The sequence below is a fragment of the Rosa rugosa genome, chromosome 5, assembly GCF_958449725.1.
Source record: "Rosa rugosa chromosome 5, drRosRugo1.1, whole genome shotgun sequence".
In the NCBI taxonomy this organism is placed as follows: Eukaryota; Viridiplantae; Streptophyta; class Magnoliopsida; order Rosales; family Rosaceae; genus Rosa; species Rosa rugosa.
In genome coordinates this window covers 40,118,675-40,140,548 of record NC_084824.1, presented here as the reverse complement: position 1 = coordinate 40,140,548, position 21,874 = coordinate 40,118,675, and the positions used below count along the sequence as shown (strand labels likewise).

The 21,874-nt window shown below is 39.9% G+C and overlaps 1 protein-coding gene and 1 long non-coding RNA gene across 3 annotated transcripts; both read right to left on the bottom strand.

The window, feature by feature from the left end:
• Nucleotides 1-591: 591 nt before the first annotated feature.
• On the bottom strand, nt 592-6,321 carry LOC133711553 (uncharacterized). 2 transcript variants are annotated; one of them, XM_062137656.1, is made up of 16 exons: nt 6,091-6,321; nt 5,982-6,010; nt 5,768-5,879; nt 5,560-5,657; nt 5,260-5,356; nt 5,083-5,172; nt 4,914-4,976; nt 4,710-4,784; nt 4,559-4,627; nt 4,405-4,482; nt 3,402-3,512; nt 3,237-3,314; nt 3,025-3,144; nt 1,482-1,525; nt 1,356-1,413; nt 592-852 (listed from the first exon to the last, which is right to left on the bottom strand). In XM_062137656.1, the coding sequence occupies exons 1-16, from the start codon at nt 6,121-6,123 to the stop codon at nt 838-840; spliced, it is 1,170 nt and encodes a 389-aa protein (XP_061993640.1). In that variant the 5' UTR covers nt 6,124-6,321; the 3' UTR covers nt 592-837. The 2 variants fall into 2 exon arrangements, with proteins under 2 accessions (XP_061993640.1, XP_061993641.1); XM_062137657.1 differs by having other exon boundaries at nt 1,356-1,383; nt 6,091-6,320.
• Nucleotides 6,322-15,830: 9,509 nt separating this feature from the next.
• On the bottom strand, nt 15,831-17,726 carry LOC133712522 (uncharacterized). Its single transcript, XR_009847451.1, has 2 exons — nt 17,179-17,726; nt 15,831-16,876 (listed from the first exon to the last, which is right to left on the bottom strand). It is a non-coding gene; the product is annotated as an uncharacterized LOC133712522 (long non-coding RNA).
• Nucleotides 17,727-21,874: the final 4,148 nt, after the last annotated feature.

The window sequence follows — 21,874 nt, the reverse complement described above, 5'->3', positions numbered from 1 at the left end:
CCTAGAAGGCTAGAAGGTTAGAACAGTACCATATTCTAGTTTGGTCAAATGATCAGAAATACATGTCATTACTCTTTTAAAAAGAAATAAGGGGACATTTTGGAGGGTTCAGATTCAATGAATCCAACGTATCAAGTTGACTTTCATCTTGTTTTGTTTTCCAGACATTATATATGATCAATCATACATACTATTAAAAGAGATTAGAGGGGGATGAAGCAGTTGAGTATCAATAGACTAGAATCATATACAAACCGACCTCCATTGATAAAACTTATGGACTACACAAAAGCAGTGTAAACCTCTGTCATCCCATAAACCTCTCCACTGATGAAGGTGATGTCCAAACTTAATTGCTTTTAAGTGTATTAAGCATTAATCATGACAATAGAAAACTACAAGTTGATATTGAAACTGAAGTATGACGAAACCAAATAATACTAGACATTCTTAAGTTGAGAATAGAATTCATAACCAACAAATGAATCGTCTCAACAAGACAATCTGCAACAATAGGTTGGAAAATCTAGGGAAGCAAGGAGATCTACAGCACATCCACAAAGCAAAGAATTGAAAAGATGAAGGATAAAATAAACTCAACCCGAGGAAAGAAATTAACTAAACTTGAAGCATGGTTCATAAGAATAGCTAGTTCATAATTACATTGATAAGACAGACTAAACGCCTTCTAGGTTTTACAAACTGAACACGTCGTTCAGAATACTCTTGGTCAGAATAAATCATACAATAGCTTAAATACAAGCTGCATTCTCAGCATACAACCAACTTCAAATAATCTTAGACATTTGCCAAACAATTCAGATGTCGTCAAGCTTGTTAGTTTCTTACCCCCTGAACATCAATCAAGAAGCAAATCAGATAATTGCATTTTGCTGTGGAACGAAGTGACTTTTATCAGGTCTGAATTGCATTGTTTATTCAAAGGAATTGAAAGTTCTATGTATGAAAGACACCCACAAACACACTTCCATGATAGCCCAACAAAAACATGGTTGTGACTTGTGACCCTACTGTCTAATTATCTACTGATAGATAGAAGTCCTCAGATTTTGCAGCTCAAGCTCATCCAAACCATTAAAATGTTGATTGTTAACATATAGTTTTTTATTCATATATAAGTTCATCAAGATTCTAAAGAGTGCAGAATTGGTAGGAAAATTATTTGGAGAAATTGTCCAAGATACATTTGAATATGAAATACCTAAATCACCATTTTCAAATCAACATCACAGTTGGAGATTTTCATGATAATTCAAGTCATGATGCAAGGGTATGCTTGCTTGATATTATAAACTCTAGAGATGACAAAATGATATATAATATCTCATTCATACCTCCGCAGGTGACGAAATGATAGATTCCCTGCCAGAATTAAAATGGCCATTCAGACTCCTGCATGCATTGGTATAACCATATAAATATCTACTTCGTTAAAAGATTAGAAGGAACAAGTGGAATACCTTTGCCTCTCAGGCTTGGTAAATTGTTTGGACATTATGGACGCCTGCAATAAAACCAATCACCATATTTATAGTTGAACCAAATCAAAATAATGGAAAATTTTCTACCCGTGCGCTACTCAATATAATACACTCCACTTTTTTTCTTTCTTTCAGTATAAATGCACTCCACTTACAAACTGACATAGATTTTCAAAGAAATTATTTGAAGAACAGAATGCCTAAGCACATCAACTGTTTAAAAATTACTTTTCAAGTGACTTTTTTCCAAAGAGATAAAAACAGAGATGAAGAGGCATACTATGAGAAGAAGTAAATGAGCAGGAAGAAAGATGGACAAGTAATCCGTCAGAGCATAGTCTCCTACAAACGTTTAAAAGACCTACAAAGCATCCATCCAATCAAGATGATAACATTATAGGGAATGTCCCTCAAATGATTTAAAGATTGACACAAAAGAGACGTTAAAAGTCTAAATTCCTCCACCCCATTGCGAAAATTGTTTCATTCCTCTCCAACTAAACAACCACTAATAGTGCCATCACTGCCCAACAGGAAAGAGTAATGTACTTATGTTTGCCACCCCCACCACACAGACAACCCGGGGCCAGCATACAATTTTCTTGCAACCCAAACCACTCCAAACACAGGCAACAATCTACTCAATAGTTGTGAACTGAAAGAAGTATGTAACAACTGTATCCTATAACTCAATCCTAAGCACAACCAAAATCAACTTGCACTGTCTGAAGTACTCATATTTTACAACGAAGGATGCCTATATAACATTAAGTTGATTAGTACAAGAAGTACCAAACCAAATAAGTTATGGCCTTGATCAATAACAAACAATTTATGGCTAGGAAAATGAAAAGTTATTCAGCTATCCATCGACAGGCAGAAATTAAATACACCGAACTGATAACAAACATGCAAATCACATCAACACAATCTAACATCACTTAAAGGCACCATTACATGATATAAAGCAATGAGTGCCAAACTATTGTAGCAGCCCGGCATATTATGTTACAGAAATGTTGAACCATATAACAGGTTCTTGTTTGAATGTATGTCTAGTCCAGATTGATAATCTGGCAACATGACATTAGATAAAGCATTAAGATATATACAAAATATGGTCTTGCTCAAATGAGGATGCCCGGAAATTGAAAGCATAAAGACCACACTATTGAAAGCATAAAGACCACACTATGGATGTCCAACAATCAATGTGGTCCATTCATATGAAATGTCCGTTCAACGATCATCCTTAAGAAAACAGTTACAAAATTAAAAAAGAAAATCCAATTTCAGAGTTTGTTGGTCTTTTGCATAGGTGCTTGAAGGAAGTTAAGAAATGGGCAGCTTGGATAACTAAACCTCGTTGTGGGTGGTCCGACAACAGTCATTATTTTTGTTAAAATGAAGACATCATCATAAGAGATGGATTATACACACAGAGATGCCTAAATATATAAAGCATGTCGTGCATTAAATTTAAAGTCATCATCTATCTTGTATCCAAGTAAGAGAACAAGACCTGCTCCTGGATTATGCTCCTCGCCTCAACAAGTTGAGCTTCAAGCTCAAGCTCCCTCTCAGTTGCTTCAGAAGTAACCTCCGCTTCTTTTTGTGCATCTTGCAATTGACCCATACGCTCCTTCAAATTTCATGAAATCAGCAGAACACTTCAATAATTCTCCTTTTACAACAGTGACATCATGAACGTGTGGTAAATGGAAAACAAATTACCTTTATCGAAGCCATCTTATTTCGGAGACTTTCTTCTATTTGATTTCTGGCCATGTGAAAGGGCAGATCAAAGACATCCTGCAAGGAGTATACAGATGGTGATAAAAATAGCACTTGAACGGAAGGAAAACTTCACACATACAACACTTAAAAAGAAAAACATACCGTTCTTCCACCCAATGGAGATTGTGTGTGGTCAGTTTCAACCCGTTCATTGGCAGCTAGAGACTGCTTAGACTGCCCATTTGGATGATTTATGAAATCACGCATGTCCATCTGTAAGGAAACCGGTCTACAATTTTATACCCATTGCCAAACAAAGAAACAAGAACTAAATTCATCTCATAATTAAAATGACTGGGAGTATGAAATAACAAAAAAAAAAAATCTGGTTCGAAAACACTGGAAAGCGGAGGAATTCCTAGGTGCTCACTAATTTAAAGTACTACTTCACATGCACATATGCAACTACATCAGGAAAAGCAAATCACAAAATGCAGAGACACAAGGATAAATGCCGAAAAACAAAGGAAAACAAAGAGTTTCGCAGGCAGTTTTCAACTTTAAGCCTTTATTACTATCTCCAGCATCATAGGGTATTGCACCAAATCAAAGCTTTACAGAAACAAATTTTCTAGTATGGTTAAACTGTCAGGCTGGACATGACATCCACTAAATTACTTATTTCTAACTACTTTGAAACATGACAACTGAAGCATCAGTGAGCAGAGAACAAAATAATAACATATCAAGAAAGCATAGATGAGCGTCACAATATGTGAGCAATATCAGTACATGAAGATGAATTGACGATCCTTAGAGAAGTGTCCTCTGCTGATCTTTACTCACAAAAGTAGGTAAACATAACCATCTATGTTTTTAGCAAAGCTTATGATATTTTCCCTTCACCCACAGGACAGGAATATTAGACAAGTTTCAATAGTGTCACTGAGAAACAAGAACACATATCTTTAATAATACTTGCTGTGTAATAAAAAGTGACTTGACTAGAAGAGAAACAGAAAGGAGGAGGGACATAAAAAGCCACAGCAGTCGATAAAAATGCTTCAAGAATCAAGGATGCCGTCTCATAAATTGGACATCATGAACCACCACCACCCGCCCCACCCGGATTGGCAATCATGGTATACACTATGATTGGAGTTACCTGCATTGATCGTAATAATGCCTTCAGATCAGAATTCTCCGCCATCAAGTCTTGATTTTTGGCCTCATAAGCATCCACCTGCCAAAAATGAAATAGTCACACATTGGACAGGAAGTGGTTATAGAACGCTACATAAATCGACCAAGCTGCGTACAATCTTTTTATAAAAATCATTATCAGTCTTCTTTCCGTTCCATGTTCCACGCTGCTGCCTCCCTTCTTTCTGTTTTCATGCAAAATTAGGAAAAATTAGGTGGATGAATATGAAATTGTATAGGCCAGTATGAAATTCAGCTAATTAGTACCTGAAGCAAGTTCATTATCTCCATGCCAGATCTAGATTCCTTCTTTTTCTCCATCAACACTTGGTTTAGCCTCTCCTGAGATTATAAAAGCATGGCTCTTACTTTTCAAATCAATGTAATCAGTCATGTATGAAATCTTATTTTGAAACATAATTACCCAAATGTTGTCCTAATAGTAGAGAACAGATTTAGAATATAAAGTACCTGCAGCTTTATGTACTCCTTTTCTTTTTTCTTCATCTCATGCATTTGTTGAGTCTTAACTTGCTTTGGACAGCATCAACATATCACTAATACTTGTCAGGATTTGTCCGGTTCACATAGTAGCACCCAAAATTCAGTAAAGACACTACATTAAATCCAAATGTCCAACCTGATTCCCAATGACCATTCTCTGAAACTCATCTCGCTCTTTCTGCAGCTTCTCAATTTGAGACTTAAAAGCCGCTGTAGCTTTAGCTTCCTAATGACAGAGAACTTCCAGAAGAATCAGTAAAACTAAGAAATCCATACAGAATCCACTTTCTAAAAAGAAATGTAAGTTTCTAACCGTTCGTGTCATTGTTGCTATTTCCCTATCTTTGGCTTGAATATGCCCCTCAAGCCGCTCAACTTTAGCTTCTAACCTTGATATGTCTGACAATAGCCTTGTAACATAAAAAATGCAAATAAAGAAAAAACCATAAATATCTCCCTAAAATCAACTCGAAGTCGAGGCAGACTGGGCAAACATAACCATAGTGACAATGTGCTCAGTGAACACATATAAAATGGTAAATTAACCCAAAATGAAACACGAAACCCCAACGAAAACTTAAATTACTGCATTAACTCTAGGAGAGAATCATACCGCTGTCTCTGTTCGTTAGCAGACTCTCGAAATTCTACATCGCGTTGTCTCTGCTGAATCAAAGAATACATACAATTGCAAGTCCGAGCTACCGAAACCTACAAATTGCAACAGATAAATCTCTTCACTGAACAAACTCAAAAACAACAAAAAGATTGAAATTTCCTCAATCAAAAGTTCAAAACAACCAAAATGCAACAAAACGCACCGGATCATTGGCGAAGAGATCAAGCGAAGCCGGGAATCCGAAAGTAACGAGCGTCTGGTTCAAATACTTGATACAGTGCTCCAAATTCCCCACATCGGCAAATGCGTACTCTCTGAAACCAAAATCAAAGCCCTAGAAATCAACACACGCACACAAATACACAATGCGGGGGATATAATCAAACTAGAAACCCTAAAAATAGAGCGCAACTGACCCGATTGCGAACGCGGACTGAGGAGAAGGCTGTCACAGAGAGAGAGAGAGATATTAAGAGAGAGAAAATGGAAAGCGCCATTGTAAGGGTTTAGAGAGAGAGACAGTACTCTGAGATCGAAGTCTGCATCAGTCGCTGGCATTGTTAAGAGGCTTCTTCTTCTTCAAGCTATCACAGTGAGAGAGAGAGAGAGTAGATAGATCTGAGGCGGTGGCCGGACTCGGAAGCTTTCAAATTTTGTTGGACTGGGGGAGACTCGGGTGGTTAGGCTTCGACAAGTGGTGTTCCACTGTGTGGAGTTGCACTGAGGCTTGGTGAGGGAGCGAATGGTATTGGTGGGATTTGAGTTTGGTCAATATGGTTCAGTGGCGTGGTGCAGTGTGATTGGTGAAGTGGTGAGTAAAGTGGTTTTATGGGAAGCAGAGCATTTGAAGTAAATGGCGCCAGATGCCAAAAAAGGAGTGACTAAAGTGACTGTTGTGGATCCCACCGTTGTAATGTACGTTTCTATATTTTTGGTTATGCAGGAAGTGAGGAAACCAAAAACACGATTTTGATGAAATGATAGATTTCCTGGACGGCTGGACCTCATCATTTGGCCTGCGGAGCAAATGGGTCGATAGAGGCCCGCAAGTCTGATGGGTAAAAGTCCAGCCATGTCCGCATAAAAGTCCGTGAAAAGCTCGGTGGGTAGAGGGTCGAGCTTGGTTTAAGAGTCTCAAGTGTGACCCATAGGGCCGGCCGGCCAAAAGTCCGTCAAGCCTGACAATTAAAAACCCGTTAGGCCCTACCCATAAAAGCCCGTAAATATATATATATATTAATACACAGATCCTATCTAGAGTGAGGCCTCACTCTAAAATTAACGTGTGATATTAGAGTTTAAGGTCACTTTTCGGTCTCATATTCACATCTCGACCGTTTAGTTTTTAGGTACTAATATATAGATCATCTCTGCAAAATTTCAGCCAAATGGATGGTCGTTGACGCATTGATAACTGTCATAAAGCTAGTGCGGTTCAGAGTGGACAGATTCAGTTCGTCCATTGGTTTAAGTGAGTTAGATACCTTAAAGATCATCAATTTCGCAGAGATGATCTATACATTAGTACCTAAAAACTAAATGGTCGAGATGTGGATATGAAACTGAAAAGTGACCCTAAACTCTAACCTCACACATTAATTTCAAAGTGGGGCCTCACTCTAGATAGGATCTGTATTAATACATACCTATATATGGAGGCCGGTTATACATTACTGATCGTAAGGTCGTATATATATGATTTTCTTATTGGTAAGGTCATATATATTACTATCTGTTTCAGACTGTGCAACAACAATTTAACATTGTTCCTACTGCACAACAAAACAACTCTTTATCAATTTTTCTTTATTAAACTTTGGGAGTAGCAATAGCATAAAATTATAGTCTCTGTGAATACATAGGAAGCTATTAACACATTCTTGAAAGAACACAAAAATAAAAATAAAAGTCAATAAGAAAAAAATAGTATCTTTAAAGATTTCTTTGTGAATAAAGCCCGGTCCGGTCCGGCCTAAAAAAATTGAGGGTTATCCAGCTCTGCCTGAAAAAGCTCGCAAGACCCGCTTTATATAGACGAGCTTGGATCTTGCGATTTATAATGAAGCCCGGCCCGCTATTATTTAAAAATGTAGTAAGGTCCGACCCGGCCCAGTCCAAGCCCGCTATGAATGGGCCGGGCCAGGCCAGTTGATGAGGCCTAGATTTCCTAGTGTATTCCATGTGAAGTAAACTCATTTCTTTCTTTTCTTAGAGAAGAAACAAATGTATTGGAAGGTACATGATAGTACACGTACAAAAGTTACAACATAAGTGATCATAGGGGTAAGAAAACTTCAACCTCTTCAATTATAGGATGATAGTCAGAAAACTTCGACGATAGTCGGGACTAAAGACATAAGTTTAAAAATTAAGTTCGCTATCTGAAACTAAGACAAAAGTGAATGAACGGCTTCACAAAAACAAAACAAAGTAACACAAGTGAAGTAAACTTGAATCAGTTATTTGGGTGTGATCTATATTGATGCTCTCTTCCCTAATGTGAAATCTAACCGTTAGCTGATAAATGGTTAACATGCAAGAAGCATCGATATTCTAAAGCATTATGTAGTTTCTCAAATTATTAGAGGGGTTGAAAACACAAAAAACTCAAAAGAACACTAAATCTTCCCCATCAAAGTTCTATTTGCAGAAAAGCACCGTCTCTTGCTTTACATTATTGATGCTTGAATTTGCTTTCTGTTAGATTTTAGTTTCAATGGCTAACTAATTGACACTACTAATAGCAATTTGGATTCTAGACTAAGAAAAATGAATATATTCTGAACCTGCAATTGTGGGAGCTAGAGCTCAACTAAATGGTGCTTGACTGCTTTGCCAAAAGAAAAGAAAAAAATGTGCTTTACCAAATAGTTACCAATGATATGTTATTTGGATATCACACCCTCCCTACATTGCAACAAATCCCGACAATTAATTATGCGTCTAGTAGGATGTGGCCAAAGAAACCAATGCAGAAAATGAGGAGAAGCCAAAACCAACCGAAAATTCTTCTATACTCGGCAGTGCAAGTCGACATACACCAATTATGCAATCTCAGCCGTCCATATATGCGGTCCGTTATTTATCACTCAAAACCGTTCAATCTTAGCGGTGCGTGTATCTTCAAGCCGTGTACCGAAGACTCCTAAAACCAACATGTGCTAGCTCGTTACAACAAGAAGATACACATTGTCGGTGGCAAGGGTGGAGCCAGAAGTGGATACTTTGTGCTATAGGATTCAAACCACAATTGCTTTGAACATGCTTAATTATGGATCCAATCCATATACATTCACGAACCACTTCGTGAAGAGCAATAATCTCTGCATGGTTCGAAGATATAACGACTAGGGTCTGTTTTGTAGACCTCCAAGATATCGCAGTCTTACCCATGGTGAACACATAACCAGTTTGGGAATGACTTTTGTGTGGGTCAAAGAGGTACCCAATATCAGCAAAACCTTCCAAAACACAAATGTCGTTTTGGTATGGAGATAGAGGACGCAGGCTGGTTGGTGGCGTTCCTAGTGTGTGATGGGTTCAAATCCATCATCTCTCTGTAAGGATAAAACAAGTCCATGTCAATCGTGCATCTCAAGTATTGAAAGATATCTTTTACACCAGTCTAATGGCGTCGCATTGGCGCAGAGCAATACCTAGCTAACAAGTTCACTGCAAATGAGATGTCTGGTCTTGTGCATTGAGCTGAGTACAATAATGTACCTATTGTACTCAAGTAGGGCACTTCTACCTCTAGCACATATTCGTCATCATTCTTCGGACGAAGAGGATCTTTTTTAGGATCGATCATGGGCGTGTTTGAAGGCTTGACCTTGTCAAAATGCCTAAGCATCCATCAACACGGTGCTCAAGTTTCAAACTGAGACATAATCGTGTTCTCCCGAAATCCTTCATCTCAAACTCGGATTTCAACTGTTCAGCGGTTTCCCTTAACTCTTTAAGGCTTCCAATAAAGATCATGTCACCAACAGGAACCGCGATAGAATTCGGAACATGTCATAGAAACGCGCGAGCATTTACATATCCCTTCCCAATCAAGTAGTCACTTAGTGAGTGTTTCAACCTCATTGTAAACGCGCTCCATGGTCTAGAATCACTTGACTTGCACCAGGAACATTCATGTATACAACGTATCTAGATCCTCATAAAAATACAAAGTGACCATATTCGTAAGCTGCATATTCAGTTATTCGAAAACTACCAAACTGACACGGTAGTGAAGTGCAATGACATCCATTACGAGAGAATATGTGTCATTGTATTCGATTCCAGGGCGTTTTGTGAGAAGCCTTGCGCCATAAGGCGATATTACCATCTCTTTTTCTCATCACGTTTTCTAAAGAAGATCTATTTGTCAATAGGTTTTATGTTAGGAGGTGTCGGTATCACTGGCTCGAAAAACCTTCATCTTCGTTAGAGATCCAACTTAACCTACATCGCATCTTTCCATTTAGGCCAAATTTCTCTACGTTGACATCATTCATCAACGGAGCATGGTTCAATATCATCGGACTCAATAAACTCGTGCGCAACAAAATGCGGAAATACATCATCAATCATGATGGAGTTTCTATCCCAAGTCTCATGTATACTAGTATAATTTTCAGAGAGCTCTATTGTCATACCCCGTACCCAAAATCGTAGCTTATTATTATTTATCATTTGTAAAGGACCTTTTTTTTTACTTCGTGGGTTATGTTTTACCGTTTAGTGGAAGAAGAGTTGACTTTTTCTTTAATCCGATAATTTAGGAAATTTTCTTGTGAATGTCATAGAACACGTTAAACTGAGTTCGTAGACACGTAGTTTGCTTAAAACATAATTCGAACGGAAAAGTTATGATCGAAAATGGAAGTTACTATTCATAGCTTGGGTTTTTAAAATGGATTGCTATTTGTGGAAAGGGGAAAAGAAGAGAGAGAAAGAGTACTCAAAATCAGGAGAAACCCAATCCAGCCTCCTTCCCCTTCATTTTTGCCACCCGAGCTAACTCCGGTGATTTCTTCGCCGTCAGACCACTGCCGGACGCTCCACCTGTTGGAAAGCTTCCTCTCTTCCTCATCTTCCATCTCAGGTGAGTATTTCATGTTGGGTAACCGTGGTTTGAACAAATCGAAGGGAGGAAGCTCTGATCGGGGTTTTTGAAATTTTGGTTGGGTTTTTTATTTCCGGCAAAAAATCTTCGTGGCTTTGGTTGCTGGTGTGTCGCTGATCATCGTTGTACCTTTGTTGCAGCTCAATTTGGTTGGAGGAGGAGGAATCAAAGGTGAACAGTGCTTCACCGAATTTCCTTGCTTGTGGATTGATTTTCGGCCAATCCATTTGGAATTGATTGTTGTTGCAGGTACAAAAGTTGTTTGGTTTGTTGTGGAGATCTTTGTAGTGTAGGTGGTTTCGCCGGATTTGGAAGTTGGAAAGGCAACACGTGAAGCCAGTGGCGACGCCTTGTGGCTCGTGCAGCCCCTATAAATGCGTGATTTTAACTTGTAAATTTTACCCTAGCGATTTGGAAACCTTTGGCCACACTTGGTGTTCGGAAATATTGAATTTCGATTTTTAACGGAGGGATTTGTTTATAACTTATGGGTTATAATTATATTATTTATTGGGGATTGAAGTTGAGTTTGATTAGGATGTTAGAAGAGGACTTGTGAATATTAAAGAGGATTTGAGGATGTTGAAATCGTTAAGAATTCCGAATCCGAGTCTTATAAATTCTAAATCGGAAGAGTTGGATTTTAGAGGAATTGATGAGTAAATGAGTTGTTAATTTTCGAGGGAATACTCTTCTTATAGTTATTTATATGCTTCCAAATTGTACAACACGTATTGAGCTCACGAGCGAGGAGGACACCAGCAAACAGCATGATTAATTAGCTGCGAGGTTTACCTGTGAGTGGACCTTTGTTTTAAATTAAATTGTGCATGCAGTATGGATCTTCAAGCATGGGATTAATTCGTGACTATAAAATAAATAACTTTTCAAATGTGATTTTTTGTTGAAGAAAAGAGTTTTTAAAGGAATTAGTTGACAATGAGACTACTATTCGGCGCAGGCATATATTATCTGGTCGGCAGTCTCCTCCAAAATATTCCGGTTGGCAGTCCCCTCCGGTGCGTCATCTGGTCGGCAGTTCCCTCCAGATGGCATGAGGTAGTTAGTCGGCAGTCCCCTCTAACCACCGCCTCCTAAATTCTGGTCGACAGTCCCCTCCGATCCCTCATCTAGGGGACAGTCCCATCCAGATGGCATCAGATGACTAGTCAGCAGCCCTCTCTAGTCATCGAATGTTTTTCACGAAAAGGTTGACTTTAAAGGAAATGAATTTGGGGATATTTCATAAATTGCACTACATGCCGGATTTAAATAACGAGAAAATGGGAAAGCATTCAGTTAATTATTTTCGTAAATTACTTTATTTTGTCCACTCACTCTAACGATTTTAAAAGCTTTGCCCTGGGCCATTTGGTTTTATAAATGCCCAGATTTCAGATTTGCCGAGGTCGCGTCCAGGAAAGTGAGGTCTAGGATCCGGCGCTTCCGTTTTGACCGTAGGTTATCACTTAACCTACCTATGTATGTATCGGCTTAATTTCGTAGAACTGCTCTGGTTTAATTTGGAGAAATGCTAATGTTTGAAAATTTGAATGTCATGATTGTGTTAAGGTGGAATGGTATTCGGGATGTAAATTATACCTGGAATGTAATTATTTAGAATGTATATATGGTTGTGAGATCAGTTAAGTTTCATGTCCAGGTTTTGTAAACTTTGGATAATCAATTTTAGGGGGAGGTTCTACCGATTTTTCGGTAAAACTTCACCTAAGGTGGGCCCAGCAGGCTCGGTTCTGGTTTCAGGGTGAAATCCGGGTCAGGTTCTGTCATCTATATTCTCAGGAATATATTCTGACGTTGAGGCGTCCCCCAACGAAAACTTTAATCTGGAACATTCTCATGAGACGGATTTTGAGTGTCGATGATCAAAGGATTGGGTTGTGCCAAAGTATCCTTCAAACTCACGGGCCTCCCACACATCCTAGCTGGGGCCATGGCCTGTGATGCTAGAGTGCCACAATCTATGGCGTTGGTGTCATGCCTACCTCCATGTTGGGTGGCACTACATCCTCTCGTAGGGACATCCATCCTTGCAGACATGTTTGCAGCAGATATGTGTGATCTCGTCACTTCAGCAGGGATTGAGATAAGACATAGTGGGGACAGACCAGACAATTCACAGGGATCGAGATGAGACTTATCTCCCCTTAACGACGGGAAAATTGTCTCATCAAAGTGACAATCCACAAATCTAGCGGTAAAGAGATCGCCTGGCATGGCATGGGTATTAAGTGGCGGACGATTGTTGGAGTCTCATATCCAACGTATTTGCCCATTCGTCTATCAGGACCCATCATGGTGCGTTGTAATGGTGCAATTGGCACATAAATGGCACACTCAAATATGCGTAAGTACGAGATACTTGTACCCAATCACTAGCTGTAACGCAGAGATAGATTGAGTGGCAGTGGGTCATAGACGAATTAGCATAGCTGCATGACATATTGCATAACCCCAAGAGGATATAGGGAGATTGGTGTGCATTACCAATTTCTGGGCTACCATCATAGTCGTTTTCGCCAGACTATTTGGGTGTGTACGTATGTGGGGATATGACGTCCAACATCAGTCCCAGTGATATGCAATAATCATCGAAAGTCTTCGATGTAAACTCTCTAGCATTGTCAAGCCCAATTGACTGAATGGGATGATCTGGGGAGTGATCTCGTCATCATATGATATATGCTAAGAGTATAGTAGAAGCAGCATGACAAGTGGACAATGTCACAACACGTGACCAGCATGTTTGCGTGTTAACCAACATCATGTAATATTTAAACGTCTGCACGTTGGTTGAGTCAGTCCACAGGATTCCCTCGAATTCCATGTAAGAACAGAATGAGTATTTTCATATCCTTTGTATATAACGGTCTCGGTCCTAATTTTCATAAGGAACAGGCTTTGTAGAACGAGTAAGAGGCCTTAGAAACAACCAATGAGGATTTTGGTTAGGCATGAGCGTCTTAAATGCTATTGGAAGCAAAGTTGATGGCTTGTACATCACCAATGGCATCATCACCATGATGGACACCATCCATAGCATCACGGATAGGGACTTCACAAGCCCTAGGCCGGTGTAGACGGCAGCGGCGCCAGAGGCATGCAGTTGCGGTGGTCACTCTTAGTCCAGGAATCAACCTTGGATTCTTACTTCGTTTCGCTCGAAAGAATGGATGTCTGTGTGAAGTCTTTAGTAGACGGATCATTATATCATGACTAGGATGACCTATCCCGTCGTGACAAAGCCAATATGTGTCTAAATCCAAGAAATCTTCTCTCATAACTTTATTAGATTTAATAGCTTGAATAGTGGTGACATAAAAACTACTAGAGAGACACATAAATTTCTCTAAGATGCGCTCTTATTCGCAATCATTAGAGATATTGCAAAGGAACTCTTTTTTGTTCTCTACATGCGTTTCAGCATGGAATCCGTTGGCTCGAATAGCTCAATAGGGTTCGATTCGCCCTAGGAGCGTAGAGAGTTTTTGTGACAGTAATCAAGGTGTAATTGGCAAGCGGAATTTGGGCCATTCCATGTCCTTGAACTAAACCTGATGGCCCTGCCATCATAGTCACAGAGGAATATGCTCAGAATTAAAATGGAGTCATAATGAAAAGAACTCGAAATTTTATTCATAAGCCAACTGTGTACATCATTGTTTCTTTGACCAAAAGAAAATCTAATCCAAAAACTAGCTAATGCAAAACAATAGTAGTCGTTTGACTTCTTTCGATAACTCCAAAATAAATGTGACCAGGTGAGTAGAGAGATGTCGGTGGAGCAAGACTCGCTTAAGTACCACTTATCTAAAAACCTTCCTAGACATCACACTTACTTTGGCTGAGCCTAGTTGAAGAAAAACTAAACCAATGACATTTACTACAAAAACATATAGCAATTGCCTATGACATCTCTTGAAAAAATAAAGACTTTATTCAAAATCGCCAGTCTCTTGATCTTGGCCTGATTTGAAGTCTTCAACCCTTAGTTTGAGATCACTTTCTTGATCTTCCTATTCCATAAAGTGAGCTTCTCTTACTTCATAATATGCTTTGTAGGCGGTGACAACACTCTCACGAGCTCTACAAATGTGTGCCCAATGACCGGATGCTCCGCATTGAGAACATACATCTCTGTGCTCAGACTCCCATGATTGAGGCACTTTGAAAGAGTCATTAGGATGGCTCTTAGTGTTGGTAGCGCCACAACATGGCTAGAGGCGTTGCTTCCCTCTCTCTTTCCACGTTGACCTCTTCGGTTTTGTGTCCACCTATTTTGGCAGTTACCTTCCCAAGTAGAGCGATTATATGGACTAGAACGTCCAGAAGTTTCCCTCTTGGCGCCCTCCCTTTGGGGCGCGACTATAATTAGACTCTGAAATAAGCTATGCTCCCACGGGTCTCGAATTATAGATCTTCACAAGGATATTGTCATGTTTTTCGATCAGCAACATTCATGGCTCCAATAAGCTCATAAAACCATGTGTTCTATCCTGTAGTAACATCGATTCGATAGTTCTTAGCAACCATCATAGCAGAGACGGGGAAGGTAGAGAGAGTCCTCTCAATCAGCATCGCATCTGTGATCTCTTATCCACAGAATTCCATTAAGGATTTAATGCGAAGTGCTTTTGAATTATAATCAAGAACTATCTTGAAATCACAGAAGCGGAGATTATGTCATCTCAGTTCTAGGTCAGGGAGTCACGGACGTTGCCAAAGCATTCTTCGAGTGAGACCCACAGCCTTTTGGGGTCTTCTTCATTCAGATACTTGTACTGGAGCGAATCATCCATATGGCGAGTCATTAAGATGACGGCTTTCCCCTTATTTGCCTCCAAGGCTGCTCTATTTGCATCCAAAGCTTGAGCTTGCTCAACAGTTAGCACGTCCTAGTTAGGCTCAAGAATAGTATCTAGGATTCCTTGGGCCTTGAGATGTTGGCGGACATCACGAGCCCACTTGTGATATCCAGTGTCAGTTGTTTACAATGGAGTAAAGTCCAGTTTGTTCAGGTTACTCATCCTGAAAGAGAACAAGAAAAAGGGGTTAGTTTCGGAGCAAAAAATGCTACCACAAAAACAAAAGAAATTTATGAGCGTAATCACTCCCAAGAAATTAGGAATTTCTAAGTGTAATCGCTCCCAAGAAATTAGGAATTTATGAGCGTAGACGCTCCCAAAAATTATTTTAAGAGGTATTGGATTAGATCGAAACAATGATGTAAGTGGTCGATCATAAATTCTCTACAAACTCTAAGTTTAGAGATCTCAACAAGTTCCAAGCTTGGAGATAGCATGAACCCCCACAGTTCGGCTTAAGTCTCCCCACAAAAGAAGAAAGGAGGTTGAAAGTCCCCGAGAAAAGAAAGGAATTAAAAGTACTTGAAAGCAGGAACTTTTAGTAAAAAATAGAGAAAATTACTGGCCACTCCCTGTACTTTAAGGCGTCAACAGTTCATTCCCTACTATCCTAATTTTAACAAATTATTTCTCAGACATTCAAATATCACACAATGTGGTCTAAAATGACTATTTTACCCCTCACTTCCTCTTTTTTTTTCTCCTATCTCTCTCTCTCTCCCCCCGATTCCATAGACTCACTCACGTCTCCATAAGACCTTGAGCTCCTCATTCCCCCTCCATTATCATAGTCATAAGATCTAGACCGTCGCTGTCTCTAGAATTAGACGCCTGGTCCCTGGCCGGACTAGTACCACTACCACTCTTCCTCTCCAAAAGCATCAAATCAATCCTCTCGTCTTGGAATACGGGTTGCCGTCGTTCATGAGGCGGTGCACCAGCATCAACGCCTTGAGCGCTATGATCCAATCGCGCATCTTCCCCAGTCGCTTTGACACCGCCGACACGCACGCTTGCTCGTCGAGTCCTGGACGGCTCCGATCGCCTTCCGGATCGGAAGCTCAGCCACCGCTTGCAGACCAGCGAACTCGGCTTCAATATGGACTCTTTAGGGGAGCCCAATTTCATAGCGATCAACTTGTCGACCTTCTGTTCAATTTCAACGGCTGTAATGGGCTTCTCGGGTCGGGTCTCTCCGCCTCAAACGCCATCGTTTTGTGACCCTCCTCCTCCTTCTCTTCCTCTTTTGCATATACTGATATTCTGAATCTCATTTTAATATTCTTGTTCTTCTTGGGTCTTTTTCTTTCTGCATCACATGTTTTAGAGAGAGCAAAGTTTCACTCTTGAAATCAATTGGGAGAAAGAGAGAGAGAGAGAGAGATCGAGCTCAGAGAGAGAAGCAAAAAACATAAAATAAAAAATAAATAAATAAAAAGAAGAATTAAAAAAAAAAAAAGAGGAAGTGAGGGGTAAAATAGTCATTTTGGACCACATTATGTGAGATTTGAATGTCTAAGGAGTAATTTGCTAAAATTAGGATAGTAGGGACTGAACTGTTTACACCCTAAAAGTACAGAGAGTGATTAGTAATTTCCTCTAAAAAAATACCTCGAAATAGGGTTGCTGGAATCTGACCGAAAAAAGTTGCCAGTGGCCGGCAGTGACTAGTTGCTGGCCGGAACTTGGCTGGAGGTTGCTGATAGAGAGGCTAACAGAAAGCAGAGGCTGCTATGCAGGGGGCACCTAGGGTGTTGCAGGGGTGCGTGTAGGGGACGCTGAGGCTGTGCGTGCAGGCGGGCTGTCGATGGGGTGTGCGAGGGCTGCGCGAGGGCCTTGGCGAGTGAGGCTAATCTGCTGAACAGGTGTGCGCGGGGTGCTGGCGTGTAGGTCGAGGCGTGCGCGGGGTAGGCAGTAAGGGTCAGCAAGGCTAACAACGCAGATGCGGAGCGAGGCTAGCGCTGGGCAGAGGCGAGGCTAACGCAGGGGCGTGTGTAGAGCGAGGCTAACCAGGACCTGAAGTGAGGCTAACATGCTTGGCAGGAGACGCAGGGGCGCGCGTGCAGGCAAGCGAGGCTAACTAGACAGGTTCAGAGATTTCGGTGGCCGGTTCGGTGCTTTTCTGGCCGGTTCTGGTGGTTCCGCAGCCGGTTCTGGACTCCTGAGATCAAGGGCTCCAAGGTGTGCGGCGGAGATAACTAGGGTTTGAAGGTTACGATAATTAGGGTTTCAGAGTTAGGGTTTCGTGCTGATAACGTGTTTTAGGGAATCACAATTTGGGAGAGAATTGAGTTGTACTTTCATTGATAATAGAGACCTCTTTATATAGAGGATTACAAGCAAAGAATCAGCTGCATCTTACAAGGTAACTGAATCATACAATGATTGAAATATCTTCGTAGATATCGGTAAGACTAACCCTATTACAACCCAGACAAGTAATAAGAGTTTGGACTAGACACACAAACTATATGTCATTAAACAGAAATCACCCTTTCAAAAAAAAAAAACAGAAATCACATTAATTGCATTTATAAAATGATATTTTTGAATAAAATTTTTACATAAACTAAACTAATTAACCTATAATAGACTTATTTACAATGTAACCTCCCTAAAATTATACATTTATAATAGAATTGTGATATTTAATATGGATGAGTAGTTAACTAGTACTGTAGTAGGTTGCTAAAGTAGTGTTTTTATCTATGTGTAATTATATATGTGTTGTATATTGATAATGTAAATGTGATTTACTTTTTTTTTTTTAATTTTTTTTTTGGCTGGAACCCAGTGGAAGGCTTGGCATCACCTTTTTTTTACTAATAATTAGAAAACTAAAACGGGGCGGGTTGGGGGACGTAATACCAAAACTCCGTGAATAAAAATGAACAAGTACAACAAAAGGAATATAAAAGGTACTACGATGTGGTTCTATCTAGCTAGTTAAACTGTTTCCATTTAGTATCATACAATACTGCTCGCAAGTACATGAATTTTGAAAAGAGAAAAATTCAGTCACCGTCCCCAAACTATGCTGTCAAGGTCAAGCTGATACCCAAACTCTCAAAAGTATCAATGTGATACCCCTAGTTAGTTAATACGCGTATAAAACTTCAATACGCGTATAATTGAAAAAAACTTCAGTACGGCGTATTGAAATTGTAGACTCAAGTTTTTTTGCGTATTATTGAGTTCGACCTTTTAAAACACGTTTTATACACGTATCCGTTTTATACGGAGTAAAAATACTTGGAATTTGAAAAAAAAATTAAAGCGCTAGTTAATTAAAACGCGTATAAAACTTTAGTATGCGTATAATTAAAGAAAAACTTATGTATAGCGTATTGTAATTCAAGCGCCTGATTATATTTTACTTGGGTGCCATATCCTTTTTTTCATGTTTTATCACATATCATAAATGATATAAAATAAAGCAAGAGTTTAGAGTAGATTATTAGTTATTTTCTTACAAAAATAGTGTTTTATATATCCTTATTTTTGAACCCGTTTTTTCTACTACTGGCCGAATTGTACACGTATAATTCAAACTTATAAATTTGCCATATCGCGTTTTTTTGACTGAATATTTGACCGTATCGTTAGACTAGGTAAACCGAATAATACACGTACGTTTCTTTGCCGAATTATACGCGTCCCGTTTTTTACTAACTAGAGTGATACCCAAAGACATATTTTGACATCAACGTGATACCTCCGTCCAAAATCTCTGACGGCGTCGTCTGTTTGCTGACGTGGCAAGCACGTGTCAGAGATGTGGTATTTTTGTCAAGGGCATAATAGTCTTTCACTACTAACTAATTAAAAAAAATTAAAAAATTAAAAAGTTAAAAAAAAAAAAAACATGAACAGATCGCTCTCTCTCCCTCCCCCCCCCTCCGATTCTTCTTCTTCCTGATCCCAACACTGCCTCCCAATAGTCTTTCATTTTGCTGGGTTTCGCCAGATGATCTCGACTGCCAAAGGTAAGGGTTTTGCGGCGCCAAGTAGCCGAGATTCTTGGGGCTGAATCTCCCAATTGAACCTGCTGGTGCTGAAGATGATCGGCGACAGTGAAGAAGATGGCGACGGCGACAACGATGAAATTGGGTATAGTAGTGACGATGGGAGTTTATCGAAAGGTGGTGGGTCGAAATAGGAGTACACCGCGGAGGAGATAGAGGCGGAGGCGGCGGGTATTGGGTACAAAGTGGTTGGGCCGCTTGAGAAGACTAATGGGACATGGATTTGTAGCAGGAATTTTAGAGGATCTTGGCGGCGTTGGTGATGGTTTGGGAGGAGGAGAAGGAGAGGAGAGAGAGGAGGAGGAGAGAGAAGAAGAAGAAGAGTGAAGTTGAAGAAGAAGCAGAAGGCATTTTTTTTTTTTCTTGGGAGAGAGTCACCAGCCGTCGGGGGGATCGGAGGAGGCAGCGGAGACGAGATCAGAGAGGAAGACGTTGCGACCCTTGGTCGTCCATCAGACGTTGCGAATGAGGGTGGAGAATTTGGTGCAGGTTGCAAACGAGTTCTTGTACTGGTTCTGATTGTAGTTGTTCTCGTTGTTGGGGTCGTAGTAGTACTTACCATTCTCCAAGAACCTTGTGTCGCTCATGCCTTGCCTCTCAACGTTGTAGTAGCTATTACTGTTTTGGGTGGTTGGGGTGGTGGTGGTGGGAGTGTTGTAGCCTCTCTACTGTAAATCTTGTGTCACTCATCCCGTTTTGGTTGGTCTCGTAGTTGTTGTTGTAGTAGTTGCTGTTCTTGTTGGGATTATAGTGTGTGTATGGAATGTTGTTGTTTTCGTCGTTGGTGGTAGTTCTTGTGGTGGTGGTGTATGGTTCACTGTTGGTGGCGATGGTGGTGTAATGTTCACTGTTGGTGGGGGTGGTCGAGTATGGTACAGCGTTGGTTGTGGTTGTGTCTTGGACTCTTGGTAGAGGGAGGCATCTCAGTGGACTTGTCGCCGTAGAGACCATAGCCCAGGAAATGTGGTGGCGGAGCTTGCGGCGGTTTGACTAGAACAAAATCCCAGAAGAAGAAGAAGAAGGAAAAAAAATTAACAGAAAAAAAGAGAGAGGGTAAATTGGTCATTTCACTTTATTTTGGGGCCCACGTGCTTGCCACGTCAGCAAACAGACGGCGCCGTTAGAAATTTTTGACGGAAGTATCACGTTGATGTCAAAATATGTCTTTGGGTATCACATTGATACTTTTGAGAGTTTGGGTATCAACTTGGCCTTGGCAGCATAGTTTGGGGACGGTGACTGAATTTTTCTCTTTTGAAAATGATTTTGGTACTTCATCACATGGGTATTGTATGTGTGTTGATCTCTTTCAACATGCAATCCATTTATTGGATATTATGGAATTACCCAATATGGTGTTTCATTGTATGAAGCATACGACATTTGAGACGAAGCAAAAAAGGAATCATGTTGTGGTTGGAGCATTCAACTTTGTAGCAGATAAAAGCAAAAAGGTTTTTTGTTGTATTCAACTTGATTGCAAAAAAAAAAATTTCATATTTTCTCCATGAAAGTATGAAGTAAAAAATTCATTGTCGGTGACATAAAAATTTCAAAGAAATTTCAGACAAAATTACGGTGTGAATTTTTAAATATATTTTGTGTGTGTAGATATTTTAGAAATTAAGAATTTAGTGGAAATGTACGGAAAATTTCAGAAAATTTCAGGAAACTCCTGACCGAAATGATATAGCATATGAATTTCATTTCGGTACTTCAAAATTACGAAAATTTCAAAAATTTCGACGGAAATTTCAGCAGTTTTGGAGAAATTTGAAACCTTAGCTATAGCCCAAGTGACATCATGAAACTTCTAAACAAATATATAGAAATATAAAATTATGTACAAAAATATTTTATTTATAATTTATATAGTTTGTGTATAATATTAAAATATCACGTAGCTTTCTATAGCCCATCCGAGAAAATTATTCTGCTTCCGCCATTGCCAGCTGCCCCATCAAAACGCAAGTCTATCAAATCCTAACAACTAAAGAAGAGCCCTAGTTATTCTTCATTCCTTAAAATTTATTCATTAATAATGCTCCAAAGCTGAGAGAATAGAACGCGCCTCCACGCGCTAGATCCAGAAAAAGTTGTTTTGCTTCTCCGTCTGGCGTCACGTCCTAGCGACGTTGTCGTCGGACGGGATCTTGTGTTCTGGCGCCGCTTTGGCTGCTTGGTTGGTTGGTGGAGGATTTGGGTCTGAAATCCGGATCGAGGATGGGGAAAGGAGATTGGGATGGCTGGAAGAGTGGTCGGGTTCGATGGTGGCTGTCGGG